Source organism: Gossypium hirsutum, chromosome A08, assembly GCF_007990345.1.
Source record: "Gossypium hirsutum isolate 1008001.06 chromosome A08, Gossypium_hirsutum_v2.1, whole genome shotgun sequence".
NCBI classification, from domain to species: Eukaryota; Viridiplantae; Streptophyta; class Magnoliopsida; order Malvales; family Malvaceae; genus Gossypium; species Gossypium hirsutum.
The window spans coordinates 9,484,483-9,500,964 of record NC_053431.1 but is presented as its reverse complement, the minus strand read 5'-3'; the positions used below and the strand labels follow the sequence as shown (position 1 = coordinate 9,500,964).

The window sequence follows — 16,482 nt, the reverse complement described above, 5'->3', positions numbered from 1 at the left end:
TTTTTAGCTCACCTCAGAAGTTCGCAATCCAATAAATTGCTTTTGAATTTAACATTGCTTTTTTAAAGGGTTGCTAAACAAGTGTTTCTGAACTCAAAACATAAAAGTTTTTAGGAAAAATACTTTGAATCAAATGTCGGTATTTAACTCTTATTTACAATCTAAATTCAACTGAGACTCTGCCTAAATATCTCTAGATTATCCTAGCTTCTTTAGAACTCATAATAGTAGTTCTCAACACTTCCATGTGAACTGGTTCTTTTTGGTCTCCTAATAGCAACTCTTGACATTTTCGTGTGAATTACTTTCCAAGGTCTTTCTCCAAATCTGACATCAATGATTTTAGATTTGTTGACACTGAGTATCAGCAAGGGTAAAACAAAGAGGAGATGGTAGTGATGACAAGGAGGTTGGTTCACCTGTGATAGGTGGAGAGTTGGAGTAAGGAAGTAGGGGGAGGGGAAAAGAAAGGGAGATAAGGAGAGGAAGAGGCGACTGTATGTTAAGGTGTATTGCTAGGGTTGCTAAAGAAGGAGAGGATCTCTTTATTGTTGTGTCTTGGGGTATTTATAAGTGGGGAGTTTCTTATCTAGTTATGTTACGTCACCGATAATCTCAGAGTATAGAAAACATATAGTCAACCAAGTGGCGAGGCCATTAATGCACTGGTTGTCATCAAATGTAGTACGACTCTAACATTTCCTTTATTGAAGTAGTATGTGATAGGCTTCAGTGGTCACATAGTGATCTTTTCTTGATGAGTGCGTACCTGCTAATAGAATTATAAATAGCATACACAATTCAATGCTGGAAAGCAATTTAAAGGGACCAACGATAAAATTAAACCCAAATTTGGTTTGCTAGACCTCAGACAGGATGGAATTTCACTTGCTTGTTAATTGTGACTTATTGAAACGTACGAGACATTGGTCCCAACACTATTATATCATGTGAGTTGCTCCTTGAGATTTAATGTTATGCTATTAGCATCTGTGTTGATTCTTTTGCTCTCCTGCTATTAATCTTTTACAACTCCCTTTTGTGCTTTTTTTATTAATTATATATAAGATATTTTATAATAGCCATTTTAGACCCTTTTATTATTAGAATTTGTGGGTATGACGATGGAAATTCAGTTGATTGAAAAGTTAAAACGATTTCATAGTGGAAAAAGGATGAAAACAAGAAAACACACTAAATCGAACATATAATAAACCTTTTGCGGTGATGAGAGAAATATTAAGAAAATGCAGGGGTTGATTTGATAATTTGGCATTTTAGTCACAACTGAGGATAACATGACTGCTATGGGCAAAACGGCTACTCGAGTCTAGCCCGGAAAACAAGCCATGCCCATGATTCTCTCAACTCCTCTTCTGTCTGAACCATCGTTTCTCTGTAAGTACCTAACATCCATTTACATTTACATTATCTCTACAGAAACATGTCTGAGAAAGATGGAATTGTTCATGTTGTTCTTGAAAAAGATTTTTGCTTTCCATTTTTCTGGGTTTTTCTAATTTGACCTTTTAAATAATTTCTTAGTTCTTTCTCCCCTTCAAATGGACTCAGAAGAACTTGTGTTGACGAGTTAAGTGGAAAGTAGTTGACCTTTGAGGTGATTCTGGAAAGAACACGCACGTATATATATATATATGTATATATGTATTTATGTTGATAATAATAACTTAACCACTCAACGTGCCTGGAAACAACACTGTATTTGATTTGATTAATCTTTGTCAGTCTTTTCCTAATTTAAAGATGACTGCTCAGTCCATATTATTACTGTGTTTATTGGAAGGAATTTCTTACTTATTTAGAATATGCTTACTATGTCCTGCAGTGATTCCGATAATTGAATTTATTCATTTACTAGTGATACTAGTGACCTTGTTAATCAAGGCCCCCCAGTAATTTTCCTTAATTCCATAAAGCCTGAATCTAACAACTTTAGAAGCATTAGTGCTAGAATGGCAAACAGTCCAATAAAGCCATTATGGCAACTAAGGCATGCCTGGGGATATGAAACTGAAATCAAATTAACCTGTGACAAGCAGCCTTGTCTAGTTTGTGCCTGGTCTCCTGCCAGGTAAAAGCAACCGATTAGGTGTTACCAATAGCCCCTGCAAACTATTTCTCCATTCTGATGCTTAATGAGAAGGGATATGATAGCTATTCCCCCAGCTAGCATTTTGTGTTGGCGAAACCTGTGGAATACTTCTATCCTTTAAAACATAAGAATGTATCCGTGCCACCCAAGTAGACACCTTGTGTGTAAACTGCCCAAAGGCTCCTCAATATGCAAGCTTCGTTCCATGCAGATTAATCCTTGATAGCCAATCTCCATTCAGACATGCGATAAGATGACAGATACACTGCCAACAGACTCTAGTCACTTTCACAGAAACCCTCTTTTCCAATCTGGAAGAAACTTGAGCATAATTGGGTGATCTTCTTGATAGCTAATTGAATGGTGGTGCCTTTCAGTTTATTTTGATCTTTGAACTGTTATCTACAATGGATCTTGACAACTCTTGCCTAAAGATGCTTGTATATTTCAAGAATTTCTTTTCTCAATCAAGCAATGAACTCTGATGTTTTCTATGCTTTACTGTTTTTATATTAGCATATCTTGTTCGTACTTCTTGACATATTACATTTCAGCATATGCCAGGGTAGGAATTGTTTCCACTCAAAGGAAGAAAACTGCAATTTTCTGCTCGAGTCACAGCTTAAAAGACAATGGGTGAGGCAGCTTTATAATCTCTTTCTTTGCTTTGTTTTAAATATTGCTTAGGTCCTTACCCTCAGCATTTTGTTTAGAGCCAGTCTGCAGAGTGGATGCGTATTGCATAGGAAGGAAAACTTGAGCCGTAGGTTTCTTCTTTTCGTTTTAGTCTCATCAGGCTTGTCTCCGACCTTGCCTTCTTCTGGAAAGACCAAGAGCAAGAACCCGTATGATGAAAAACGCTTGCTAGAACAGAATAAACAGAGACAGAAAGAGAACAACGCTCCCGAAGACTTCCCAAATTTCATCAGAGAAGGTTTGTGTTGCAACGATAGGAAGTCAAACTGACTTTTAATATCTAGCAGGATGAACTCCATCTTCAAATATTCATCCATTTCTGGTGTTTGAGATTCTTTCCGCATCTGTTATTCTCTCTTTTTTGTTTTGCAAATCATTTCTAACCACCTCTAGTTTTTAAACATTTGATTCAGGCTTTGAGGTTAAGGTTGTAACTTCAGAAGATTACAGAAAGAGTGATTCAGGGCTTATATACCGGGATTATGAAGTTGGTAAAGGTGATTGCCCAAAGGCTGGTCAACAGGTTTTTTCTTTCATTGTCTTTCAACAATCTCTTCCTCTCCATTATTTGTGTTAGGATACCTTAATAAATTTTCATCATACGATGGGATTGTTATCGACCTGTACCTCGTTATCTTGGCACGTATCTTGGCTCATTCATTAAGAGAAATAGAATACTTTTGGTCTCAACATTCTTCTTTCTGCAAAAAATGATCAAGTCCACAGTGGCTTCTCTCTAAAATCTTTTCTTGCTGTAGCACCTAGGCTACTTTAATCAAGCACATTTTACTATTGCGGCTACCTCGTTTATTACTGCTATATCCATTTATGCCTGCCATCTATAAAATGGTTTTCAGGTCACCTTTCACTATATTGGTTATAATGAGTCCGGTCGGCGCATTGATAGCACCTATTTACAAGGTGCTCCTGCCAGAATCCGCATGGGAACTAATGCAGTGGTTCCAGGTGAATAGATTATAAATCTGACCTTCATGACTATCTGATAGTGGCAGTTTGCCCCTGCAAAATATAAACAATAAATTGTGCAACCAAATGTGCACGTAGAAATGATTGAAATAGATGATACATGCAGGATTTGAGGAAGGAATTCGGGCCATGAGGCCAGGGGGGAAGAGAAGGATAATCATTCCTCCGGAGCTTGGACCTCCGGTTAGTGATTCCTGTTTCTTATTTCTGCTTATTTTAGCATGATGGGTACTGATATTACTCCTTCAATATGCTTCTGCCCACTGTATTATGCTTCTGAACATTAAACAGCAATTGCTTACGAAAAAAACTACGAAGTCGTTTCTTAGCATGCAGGGTCAGCTACATAGGTTATTGTATTATGTTAGGATCATATGTTCATTAAGCTGAATAAAGTGAGGTCCTTCTTGAGAGTTTAAATTCCCTTTTATTAGTGGGAAGAACAAAGACTGACCGAAAAACTCTGTTGAGAAAACTGTAATAATTAATGTGTTTCAGTGTTTAAATCCCCTTTTATGCTTTGGGTTGAATCAATTTGGATTAATCTTGATTCATAGGAAAGTATGCTTCCCTGTGCAGGTGGGACCTTCAACGTTTTTCAGCTCGAAACAATTCGAAGTATTCGATATAGAGTTACTCAGCATACAGAACTGTCAAAGGAGAACCATAGCTTTTTATTCAGATGTTGTATGCAATTGAGTGATTGGGAAAAATCTTAAGTCCTTAAAACAGGCCTCTTTTGAAAAGTTTATTATGTAATATATCATGAGTTTTTCTTAACAAGAACTAATCCCCATGCTTGTTTCTAGTGTTAATTAAGAAGATTAACTAAAAGAATGCATTTGGGAATATCATTGAATTGTTTGGATTACAATCTGGTCAGCACTTCCTCGAATCGAGACTCCATTATCGTCAATATACGGGTAACTTTACGGTGAAAATTGAATTATAAAGTTTAGCGGCAACAACATTATGTTGTGAGGAATCCTCAATTATCAAAGAAAAAAAAAACACATATCAAGTATGTTCTTTGTTTTTCTAATTACAAGTTTTATTCATTGTATTATAAACTGTCATTTTAAATATTTTATTCTATTAAAAGATTTTGCTTAAATGACTTTATTGTTAAATTAGTTAAACTTTTTGTTTGGTACTTACGATACAAAGTTCAAACTTTGTCTTTAATATTGCAAAGATAAAAATGAATTTATTTTGATAATAAGATTTACCATGATTATAAATAAAAAAAATAGAGCTGGCAGGCCCTCAAAAATTTCGAATATGAGGCAGGTCCAATTTAAAATTGATAGATCTGAAATGATATTTGCAAGCAAAACCAAGCAATGCTTAAGAGCATTGTCAACTACTTTACACATTGGTGATGAATTGGCACTTGTTAAGAGCATGGTGTGCAAATTTCAAGTAAAACTGAATTAATTCGGTTAAACGATCGAATTCGGTTAATCGATCGATTAACCAAATTAATTTTGTTGGGGTCGGCTAATAATTTTTTAGAAGTTCGGTTAACGGTTAATTCGGTTCGAAAATGGTTAATTAACCAAATTAATCAAAAATTTATATTTTTTATATACATTTAGCATATATTAAATTCGGTTAATTTTTTTATATATTTTATACTTGTTTTAACCAAAAAACAAAAAAAATATAAATTTTGGTAATTCGGTTAACTGACCGAATTAACCGAAAAAGTTCAGTTCGATTAATTTTTTTTTGCAAAAATTTTGGTTTGGTTAACGGTTAAGGGTTTAAAAGGGTCAGTTAATTCGGTTAATAGTAGTTCGGGTCGGTTAACCGATTGAACACCCCTTGAGCAAAGTAAGAAAACAATGAACACTCAAAATGTTTACGCAGTTTAGTTTCCCTACGTCTACCAGGCCTTGTCCAAAGTGATAAATCACTATCTTGGCATCTTGTACAAGAAGTGATTACATTTATTAACACGCACTAGATTAGAACCTCTTTTTTGTAACTAAGAGCTAGACAAACTCTCCTCTATGTTTTTCCCCTAAAAACTTCGACAAAAATCAAGTAGTACACTTGATTTTGCACTCAATGCACCCACAATAAATTTTCCTCAATGAACAAGAATAAGAGCTCGCTAATTTGTATATCACTTATACAAGTCTCCTCAATATATAAGGAATCGAGACTTAGTAACATACTATATCAATTATAATCAATTTTCCTAATAAAAACAACAAGATAATCAGCACTAGAATTTCTTCAATGAGTCTAGGACAAGTCTTCAAATCTTCAAGATATAATTTCAAGTTTACCCTATTCGACCAATCTCTTCAAAGTAGGGAAGTCGATTTCCTTAGTTCGATCTAAACCAATTTTCAGGATATATTGCTATAAAATATTTGGATATCATAGATGGGCTTGCACACGTTCAGATTATCAATAAAGATCAATGCTCGAGGATTTTGTTACTAAATTTTTCCAACACAAAAAAATATGACAAGTTTTTGAGCTGAGCAGTGCCAGGCACCAGTGGGCACTTCTCAAAAACAACCATAACAATCTCCCCATTTAAACAAAACCATAATAGGAGAACATATACAACAAATGAAACATGTATCCCCCCTAAGAAACTCTCCTAACCAAACAGTCTCAAAGACTAATATAATCAAGTAAATAAACAATTAATGCTTTTGAAAAAATAATTGCATTAATAATCAAGATACTTAGTGTAACACCTTTCCCCGATCCAATTGCTAGATTTGAGTTACAAGATGCTACAGTCGTTTCTGGAGCAACTACGAACAAATAAAACTCAAATTAAACATAATAACAATTTCAGTTCATAATCACCATATTCAACCTTTCTTGGGTCTTATATGAGTCTATGTATGCTCTAGAATTAGCCTAGAATTGAACAAGGACCAATTTACAACAATTTTAATATTTTAAAACAATGTTGCACCATAAGGGGTTTCCTCGTCGTGACACGTCACGATGTGACATGCTGACTTGCCTTGTTGTGATGATGGGGTTCTTCGTAACGTTGTGGCCTAGAGTCCAGGTCTCGTTGCGATGAACATTGCTTGACATCGCGACTTGAATTATGTTTTTGGCATAAAATAGGCATTTTGATACCTAATTCAAGCCATCAACAACATTAACTCATTTGGTGCCTAATTGCACCTTTGTTTTTACACGAAATCAACCAAAATACATTCTATAACAATCATTTAACCATTTCCAAAATCAATAAATCCAATACGCCTCAATTTGGCACCATTTAATACCAATTCAACTTATTCAAACATTACTTATACAATCATGTTTTTAAACCATTCAAAACAACATTTAATCATACCATATTAAGCTTAATTATGTTATTCAAAATGTCATACACAAAATCATACAATTACAAAATTAAACATATACAAAACTTGACATTAGTTTTCTCAAATCAAGCATTAACCAAAATTTCAAGCCAAACTAACATTTTTAAGTTAATAAAGCAACACCTATGTACATGCCACAAAACTGAGTCTAAAACGGTCCAAAGACTACCAAAATTGATGATCTGCAAGGAAAAGGAAAAGTAATGGGTAAGCATAACGAATGCTTAGTAAGTCAATATGAAATTTACTTAACTTACCTTGACATTTATAATAATTTAGCAATTGAAACACATTGGTACCAACATGACATCTTTTGGCAACCTTATAATTTCATGTACAATTCAATCACACAATCACTATGTTGGTTCATTTGCATATCAAACCATAATATCAAAATCATATATATAACCATTTCATATCATAACATATACTATTAAACTATGCTCAATTTATAAATATCAAAATTTCCAATCCACGATCAATCATTGCATTTTCGCTTTTAATTACTGTTTTCATTTTTGTTTCACTCGAAAAACTGTAGCAAATGAACTTGGATACATGAGAATAATTTGCACACACGAGTTGTCATAATTGGGCTGTTAACACTAGCTTCAGACCAGTGTTGCTCATACGAGCTTAGTTCAATGCTTCTAACACTAGTTTCAGAGAATCCGTAACATATGCTAGATCTCAAGCCATCTTATTAATCATTGATCAAACACCCTTTTTCATTCTTTTAGATTGAACCATTTACTTTTTCCATTTGGACCTTGATGGTATAACATTCGTATCCTAATTGTTTATTAAGTTCACATAGGCGCTGTTACTATTTTCGTACCATTTCAAATATTGTAATATCATAATATACATATCATTCAATACTATAACCATTTCACATTCATTCAATACATTGTATCTGTATATATTCAGAATAACTATATTTTTTTTACTTTACGATTTAATCCTTTAGATGCCAATATTATCAAATTACAATTACCCTAAACTAATAGACATTATAATATAATTCAAACATAACACAAATAACATAGTAAGTTTCATATAAATTTACTTTACAAAAACAATAACAAACAAAACATCGAGGACTAATTCACAATTTTGCCTTTTTTTAATTATCCTCTGATTGATTCAAATCCCAATCTATACGATAGTTCATTTCAATTTATAAATCCTAATTACCTTATAACATCCTATTATATGCTTATGTCAATTCAATTTCATTTTTCAAATGTTCCCTAAACTTTTTCATTTTATTCCTTAAAACTTAAATTGCAATATCTTTCAAATTTGAGCCTCTATTTCGAAACCGATCTCAATTTCATCCTTCTACAGTCCTTTATTATCTATAATTATAGAAATTTAGCATCAATATTTAAATTTATGCATTTAGTCTATATGCTTAAAAATTAACAATTAACCTTTATAAACTAGTCCTTTTTCATATCTAAGCTTAAAATCTAACAAATTAACACCAATTTCATCAAGTATTCATCAATAAAAACTTTTGAAAACTTCAACAGTTTTATACATCGGTACATGAGTTAGCTAAATCAAGCTCCCTGGACCACAAAAACATAAATATTACAAAAAACAAACTCAAATTACCTATTCTATTTGTGATCGAAAGTTGAAATGCTCCAAAACCTATTTCCTTCTTTTTGATTTGTGATGATGAGGATGAAGCATATGTTTTTGTTTTATTATTTATACTAAGATTAAAATATAATTTATTATAATTAACCTAGTTAACATTTAATTAACTAACACTCATCTCACTTAACTAATTTTGGTGGATAATAGTTGTCCACCACCACTGTGTGATATAATAATGAATGTCCAATTGCTTAGTTGGTCTTCAATTAATTACAAATCCATAGTGATTAATTTTTACCACTTTTATAATTTAGTTCTTGTACCTTAATTAACTATTCGATTAACAAAATTAGTAGACCAAACTTTAATTAAACTTTTTACTAACATTATAAATATTTAATATTTATGAACTTGAATATAAAAAATGGGGTTCTCAAACCATCGTTTCTGACACCACTGAAAAATGAGTTGTTACACTTAGAATTATATTATAGTAAGTTAATTTGAGCAATAGTTCACAAAATAACCACCAAAGTAATTATAATCCATCAAAAGCAACCCCAAATAATAATTGTAATGAAGTTTGTAGAAAAACAACCAAAACAATAGCAGAAAACAAGAAAACAAAAATAGCTCCGATCTCTAAGCTCCACCCCCTTTTGATCAATAACTTTGCCAAAGATGTACTGTAGTTGTTTGACCAGCAAATTATTCTTCAAGGCTTTAACTCGACGCATATTTTATTGAAGTTTTTGAATAGCTATTTCTTGAGAAGTGATCTTAGCATCAGGGTTTTGTAGCATTCTTTGCTCAAAGGCTGAAAGATGCCCAGAAATGCTAGTCTCAGTGCCAACTGTCACAAGCACTATTGTTCCAAGACCAACTTCATTTGCAAGCACAAATCTTAGATTTGCCTTAGTATGCTCCCTTCTATCCATTTGTATAAGAACTTCAATTTTTTGGGCATCTTCACAAATTTTTTAGTGGCATTGACAAGCTTAGAGCTTTGTTTATAAAGAATCTAAAAAATTAAAGAAGAGGAAAGAAGACATTGCTTGGGGTAAATTCTCTCAGTATGCTTGATTTATTAGAATATAAACTCCCCCAAATTGAACTGAATTATATCACATATTTTTCTCAGAAATGTTGCCATCTTTTTGGTAATTATATTCCTTTGTTTGTTAAGAATCCAGTTCATGGTTGCAATGGAAAAGAGGCTAGTATAGGTAGGTGGATGCTTGAAGTTTAGTTGCCTGTGGCCAAGTGAGATGAACGCCATTAGTGATAGTCTTGGCCATGGGGTCAAAAGACTTATTAAACTTAAAATTAGAGGAGCAATAATGAAGTAAGAGCTTTTTAATTTGAGATGTACCAACATTATGTCATTTCCCTCTGACATAGGCCTTGTGATATAGTTTTCTACTAGGCTTGTTAACATAATTTAGAAGATTTGCATAGAATTCATGAACAACCTTTTTTTACATAAGGTTGTATAAAACTTAAAAATAGGAGAAGATCATTCTTCTTAAGGATAACTATAATAACCCTAAACCGAATCCGTCACTAGAACAGGATTACAGAGCCTTACTGGAATTTTCAAATCATTTATAGATAATTCATGTCAAATACTATATATTTACCAAAATTATTTATAACGTCCCTTAAATGGACCCTTGAGGCCCAATACGAGTATTAGAATTGAATCGGGACTAAATTAGGAACTTAAATTTTTTTCATAAAAGTTCAAAATTTTTTCTAGGTACAAGGGTCACATGCCCGTGTGGTCCCATGACATGCCCATACTCCAGGCCGTGTCTTTCCTCGTGTAACTCCCTGACTTGGGTCATACGGCTAACCACACGCCCGTGTGCTAGGCCGTGTGGCCAATTTCATTTTCCTAAAATTAGGTACAGTTTTCACACGGAAAAGCCATACACCCGTGTTGTAACACCCTGAATTTGGGCCTAGAAGTTTTGGGCCTTGAGCATGGGAGCGGTTGAAGGCAGCTTATAATATTTTGTTGTGCATGTAAATTTCGTTAATGAAGGCTTGTTTTAGTGGTTAAGTGTGCTGAGAAGTGTTGGAGAAGTCCTGGGTTCAAGCCTAGACTCTAGCAAAAATTTTGGTTTAAGGTGAATCAAACCCTGGGTGTAGTAGGTAGGCCTTAAGAATATTGTTGGAGAAATTGTGCCACAAAAAGCCTTGTGGTCTAGTGGCAAAGTAGCGCCACATAAGAGGCAGGAAGGTGGCGTCATAGAGTTGGCAAGGAGGTCCAGGGTTCGAAACTCATGGCAATCAAAGAGCATTGATTTTGCTAACAGGGGGCGGTAAGAGTTGGTGTTGAATTTAAACTCTGATGATGGAGGGATCCCACATCGGGAAGCTAACATAAGAGTGGATGCGAAGCTGGCTTTAAATAGAGAGAACCATGAGGAGAGTAAAGGTACCTTTCTTGGCTGATCCCTTTCGCTTTATGGCGTGCTCGTTTGGGTTGGGCGTTGGCTAAGAGTGCTCGGAGCGCGAATTAACTCCAGTCTCCTATCAGGTGTGTATTTCTCACTACTCCAGCTGTAGGATGGCTACTTCCGGCCGAAATGGGTCATGTGGGCCCAATTGGATAAGTTGTTTGATTGTGTAGTAAATATTGGACTAGGCTAGGTGAATTTCATATATGTGGCTAGATTTGGGCTAAAAGGGCCACACGAGCGTGTGGGCCCATTTGGGCCAAGAATGGGCTTTAGGCCCATTCGTATTGTTATCCCTGTTTAGAATACTTTAGTTTACCAAATTACAAAAGTACCCCCGATTTACAGAATTATCGTTTTACCCTTAATTAGTAAAATTACCAAAATACCCTTGGTTTGTAAAATTACCAAAATACCCCTAGTTTGTGAAATTACCAAATACCCCTGATTTATGAAATTACTAAAATACCCTCAACTTGTAAAATTACCAAAATACCTTTGGTTTACAAAATTACCAAAATACCCCTGGTTTGTAAAATTACCAAAATACCCCTATAGGGTAGAATTACTGAAATACCCCTGTAGGGTAGAGTTACTGAAATACCCCTGTAGGGTAGAATTACTGAAATATCCTTGTAGGGTAGAGTTACTGAAATACCCCTATAGGGTAGAATTACTGAAATACCCCTATAGGATAGAAATACCGAAATACCCCTATAGGGTAGAATTATCGAGATAACCTTGTGGGGTAAAATTACCATTTTGCCCCTAGGGTGTTAAATGACTGTTTTGCCCTTATGGGCAAGTGACTAACTTGGACTGTGTGGTTGACGGATGTGATTATGAATATGATGTATGAGATATTGTTATACATGATAGGACATGATATGCACATGATATGTTATGATATGCACATGATATGCTATGATATATTCAATATACGCATGGGTTGGGTTTTATATAAATGGAGGAAGTGCAAAAAGGGCTTTGCCCCAGTTATTAAAAGAGGCTAGGCCTCCAGTTATATGATAAAGCAGCTATGCTTCCAGTGGAGAGTTTGGTTGGGTGGGTTGAGTTATTCCCCACATGGAGAGCTTGGTTAGTACGGATGGAGAGTAGCAGATGGTGGGTTGAGTAGTCTCCCCAAATGGGCTTGCATACATCCATTGGTATTACATGTGATATTGAAATGGGCCTATGGGCCATACCATTTACAGTAAAGGCTTCGGTCTAGTGATATGATTTATGAAAAGGCTCCGGCCCAGTAACCGTTAAACGAAAGGCTTCGGCCCAGTATATGTCGAGACTGAATAGGGCTTTGGCCCAGTTTGTACTGATACCGTGTTATTCACTGTTTGTTTGTTATTGGGATTACACACTGAGTTTTCGTAAACTCACCCCGTTTATTAACCTTTCAGGTAATTTTCAGCCTTAGACGAATCGGAGTTGCGAGGGGCTCGAAGATGGCCACACTACTGTTTCTATTTCTTTTAATTGCAATTAGATTTCGTTTTGGGTTTTTTTATGTAATAAGGCCATTGGTGGGTTTTAAGTTTTATTTTGGATTGTGCTTTCTTATACTAAACTGCTAGTCTAGGAAAACTCGAAATTTCAAAATGGCATGATTTTTTTAAGGAATACGAGCTTCCAACATCAAAGTTTTCAAAATGCTTCCGCGATTTTAAATGAGGTAATATACCAAAGGCAAACAAATTGGTAAACATTTTGATGGGAACTGTGGTTTAATAATAAATTTAGATTCAGTAATAGATTTTCACTGGAAAGATCAAATTTGAAAAATGGTTTGATGTGACGCACCAGATTTGGCCATAACGTCTAGGCCGGGTTTGGGGTGTTACACGTGTACTCGGTCGTGTGCTTCACACTGCTGAGACACCTGCCCGTGTCTCTGACTGTGTGCTCAATTCTGAGCATTTTGTTTCTAAATTTTAAGATGCAGGGGACACACGACTAGACTATACGCCCATGTGCATGGCCGTGTATCATACACGGCTGAGACACACGTCTGTGTCTCTGCCCGTGTAGACAAAAATAGACTATTTAAAGGCCACTTTTCTCACCCTTTTCACAATCAACCTGCATACAGTATTCTCATATATCAATATAAGCCAATCAAACAACCAATACAAACCAAAATCTACATGCTATATAAACCTTAAGATGCATAACAAAATCTACCAGAGTTATCTGGATAGTGTGAACTGATGTGTTGATCTGATCCTCTAAACTTCTTGAAAATCTACAAAGAACATTGAACAACTAAAGTAAGCTTAGTGAAGCTTGGTAAGTTCGTTGGCTTTAAACATAAATCTTACCGAACATACAAAAACAACTCATTTAAATAAAACATTCACTATACATTTCCTGCCAATCTCAACTTCAGTTTATGAATTCACTTATTTCATACCAGAATCAGCACTATCATTGAATCATCAACCATTAGTATCAAATATCACATACCGAATTATCAACCTTTGTCAGACTAATGAACATCTTATGGATATGAGTACATCGTAAACAGAAGCTCGAGGGCTGAACAAAAGTACATAAGTCCTAACGAAAAACCATAAGAGTTGAACAGAAGCTCATAAGAGTTGAACAAAAACCCAGGTGGGTTAAACTGAAACTCGTAAGAGTTGAACTGAAACCCATTAGGGTTAAACTGAAGCTCAAAAGAACTAAACTGAAACCCAAAAGCGTTAATCTGAAACTCATATGAGTTAACTAAAGCTCATGTGAGCTAAATGAAAAGCAATCATAAAAGTCCGCAATAAATGCTGAAACTCGATTTACTTTGGTAATTTGCCGTCAATTCCTCTTTTGCCAAACGATTGTACTCAATCCGGCGTTCCATCCTTTTCAAACGTTTCAATTCAATTTTCATAATTTCAATAATATTTTATTTTCAATAATAGATATGAATAAATATATATAATACCATTCATCAATTTAACAAATAACATTAAAAATTTAACCATACGAACTTACCTAGACTAGTTTGTAAAATTTGTTGTAGCTTAATAACTATTCAGATGAATTTTTTCCTCGATTTTCTTTGAATTTAGTGGGTTCCTTCGCCGTATTATAATTTTAACCCTATCACATAAGGGAAACATGAGTAAAATAAAATAAACCTAAATACTCTTTGTTTGATCATGTTAAGCTACCTTGTCAGGGTGGCGGACTCCACCCGATCCTTCGAGCTACCTAGTTCACCATAAGACCACATCTAGTCGAACTCTCTACGTGACCATAATCCAGGTACCTCGCCATATTAGTGACACCTATCCTCATCTCTTATCTATCATTACTTACCTATTTCCTCTTAAATGGGGTATTTATTAACCTATGTCTGACCTGGCTATTTGCTAGCTTCCTACCATGAGCCCTTATGAAAGTTTTTCAACTATCCACCCAAAGATTCTTAGAGCATACCTTAATTGGAAAACTTGATTATATCAGTCATTGTCAGACTCTTTCTATCGACTCATTGACGTTTCTGTATTGTGTTGACCTACAATATGACTCACCATTCTAGCGAACCTATCTTCGTCCTACCTTATTGTTTACAGTAGGGATTACTTCTGGTAATCCACCTTTTACACCAGCCCTTACTTAGGTTTTCACTCGTTTCATACTCGAGGGTTGATCTTACTTGTTAGACTAGCAGGTTGGCATCTATACATGTATACAAGCTTACCATCCATACTTAGGCCAACTCCTACACTACTTATCTTTCTTTAATTCCTATCTGGTTTTCACTTATACCTTGTTGACTTTCACGTTACCCTTATCGCATTCAACATTTTGGCGGATACCTTATAATTCGCTTGTCTTACTTATGTTTTCTTTCAACTTTTCTTCCACCTACATGGATCCTCATGATTGGTACATAAGCTTATACTCCCCACTTAAGGTTCTAGTGTACCTTCTACATCTATTCCATGGTGAACCCTAGGGTTGTCGTAGCTGAACTATAGTCTTATACCTTTCTTTGTTGCTTTTTGCATTCCCTTAGACTTACCTTGTATTTACTGTCTTGGCAGACTTACCTCGTGTTTGCTGTCTCGATGGACTTACTCTGATTTGTGTTTTCTATTCCAGCGAACTTACTCTATTTCGTGTTTACTGTCCTGGTGGACTTTATCTTTATGGATGCCATAGAGTTTTTCATCCATAATCTTACTCATCATCCTTGGTTTCCAAAACATCTTTCATCTATGGTCTTACATCGTATATCTTATACCTTGTACCCTACTGCCATGGCATCTTTTATCCATGGTTTTACACTACGTACTTCATACCAGACTTTCATAGCCTCTTTTATCTATGGTCTTACACCATATATCGTTATCACGATGTTGTTTCGAGGGATAATTCGATACCACTGTCACGATAAATACCATTTTATTGTTTCATTTTGTGAATCCTGCTTCTATTACCTCATTTATTCCACTTAACTTTGATGGTCAAACACTGTAGTGTTCTCTCCGTAAGGCCCGGAGCTTGGCCGAGGCAGTAATTGATTGATTCACTCCCATTTTTCTATCCTAACTTCATCTATCCCCTTAAGGTTTATCCCACAGACATGCAATGCATGCTCATACAAACATGGCATACAGAACCTAACGATAGGTCTGGAGTCTAGAACTCGCCTGAATCCTTATCGTTTCCATAGCTTATTCTTTCTTTCAAACACTAGAGCTTCCATTCTTTAGGTAGTAGCTTACAACAAAAAATCATGGGTTATACTCGATATCTTAATCTAAACTCATTTTTCCAGAAACATGCAAAACTTTTAAAATGGTTTTGATGTCCATAACTTTATCTTGCATACACAGAAAAGTTAAGAACCTTACTCACTTGCTGGTTTCCCTACTTTTCCTACTCTATCCGCATGAAGTTTGGTCCATGTAAAACCTTCCATAACTGCTCCTTCTTTGAGCTACCGAAGAAGATAAAGAACAGGAGAAATTGGAATAATGTCAGGAAGAAAATCATCTTTGGGAGCAATTTTCCAGCTATTTATATCCTTTCCCATGCTATCACCAACCTTATGAGAATAGTCCATTGCTAATTTTTATGTCTCCCACTAAGGAATTGCCCGGTTCCATTCTAACCAAACTAGATTTGATTTTTAACCATGTCCAATCCAGTTTCTAGCTTTTCCATTTCTCCAAATATAGGCTGCTAGCTTGCGGTGTCTTTCAATTTA

The 16,482-nt window shown here is 35.1% G+C and overlaps 1 protein-coding gene and 1 long non-coding RNA gene across 3 annotated transcripts; both read left to right on the top strand.

Moving 5' to 3' along the window:
• Nucleotides 1–1,131: 1,131 nt before the first annotated feature.
• Nucleotides 1,132–4,647, top strand: LOC107895689 (peptidyl-prolyl cis-trans isomerase FKBP20-2, chloroplastic). Of its 2 annotated transcripts, none has more exons than XM_016820950.2 (7): nt 1,132–1,398; nt 2,668–2,749; nt 2,827–3,047; nt 3,223–3,332; nt 3,667–3,775; nt 3,903–3,979; nt 4,376–4,647. In XM_016820950.2, exons 1-7 carry the CDS (start codon nt 1,350–1,352, stop codon nt 4,493–4,495), a joined length of 768 nt encoding a protein of 255 aa, XP_016676439.1. In that variant the 5' UTR covers nt 1,132–1,349; the 3' UTR covers nt 4,496–4,647. The 2 variants fall into 2 exon arrangements, with proteins under 2 accessions (XP_016676439.1, XP_016676487.1); XM_016820998.2 differs by having other exon boundaries at nt 1,240–1,398; nt 2,833–3,047.
• Nucleotides 4,648–11,259: 6,612 nt separating this feature from the next.
• On the top strand, nt 11,260–12,804 carry LOC121204950 (uncharacterized). The gene is made up of 2 exons (XR_005900107.1): nt 11,260–11,326; nt 12,665–12,804. It is a non-coding gene; the product is annotated as an uncharacterized lncRNA (long non-coding RNA).
• The last annotated feature ends 3,678 nt before the right edge of the window (nt 12,805–16,482 follow it).

Coding starts and splice junctions, on each gene's coding strand:
- LOC107895689 (XM_016820950.2), top strand. CDS start 1,350: ATGCCCATGATTCTCTCAACTCCTCTTCTGTCTGAACCATCGTTTCTC. Junction 3,776..3,902: donor AACTAATGCAGTGGTTCCAG/GTGAATAGATTA, acceptor TGATACATGCAG/GATTTGAGGAAGGAATTCGG. Junction 3,980..4,375: donor CTCCGGAGCTTGGACCTCCG/GTTAGTGATTCC, acceptor TTCCCTGTGCAG/GTGGGACCTTCAACGTTTTT.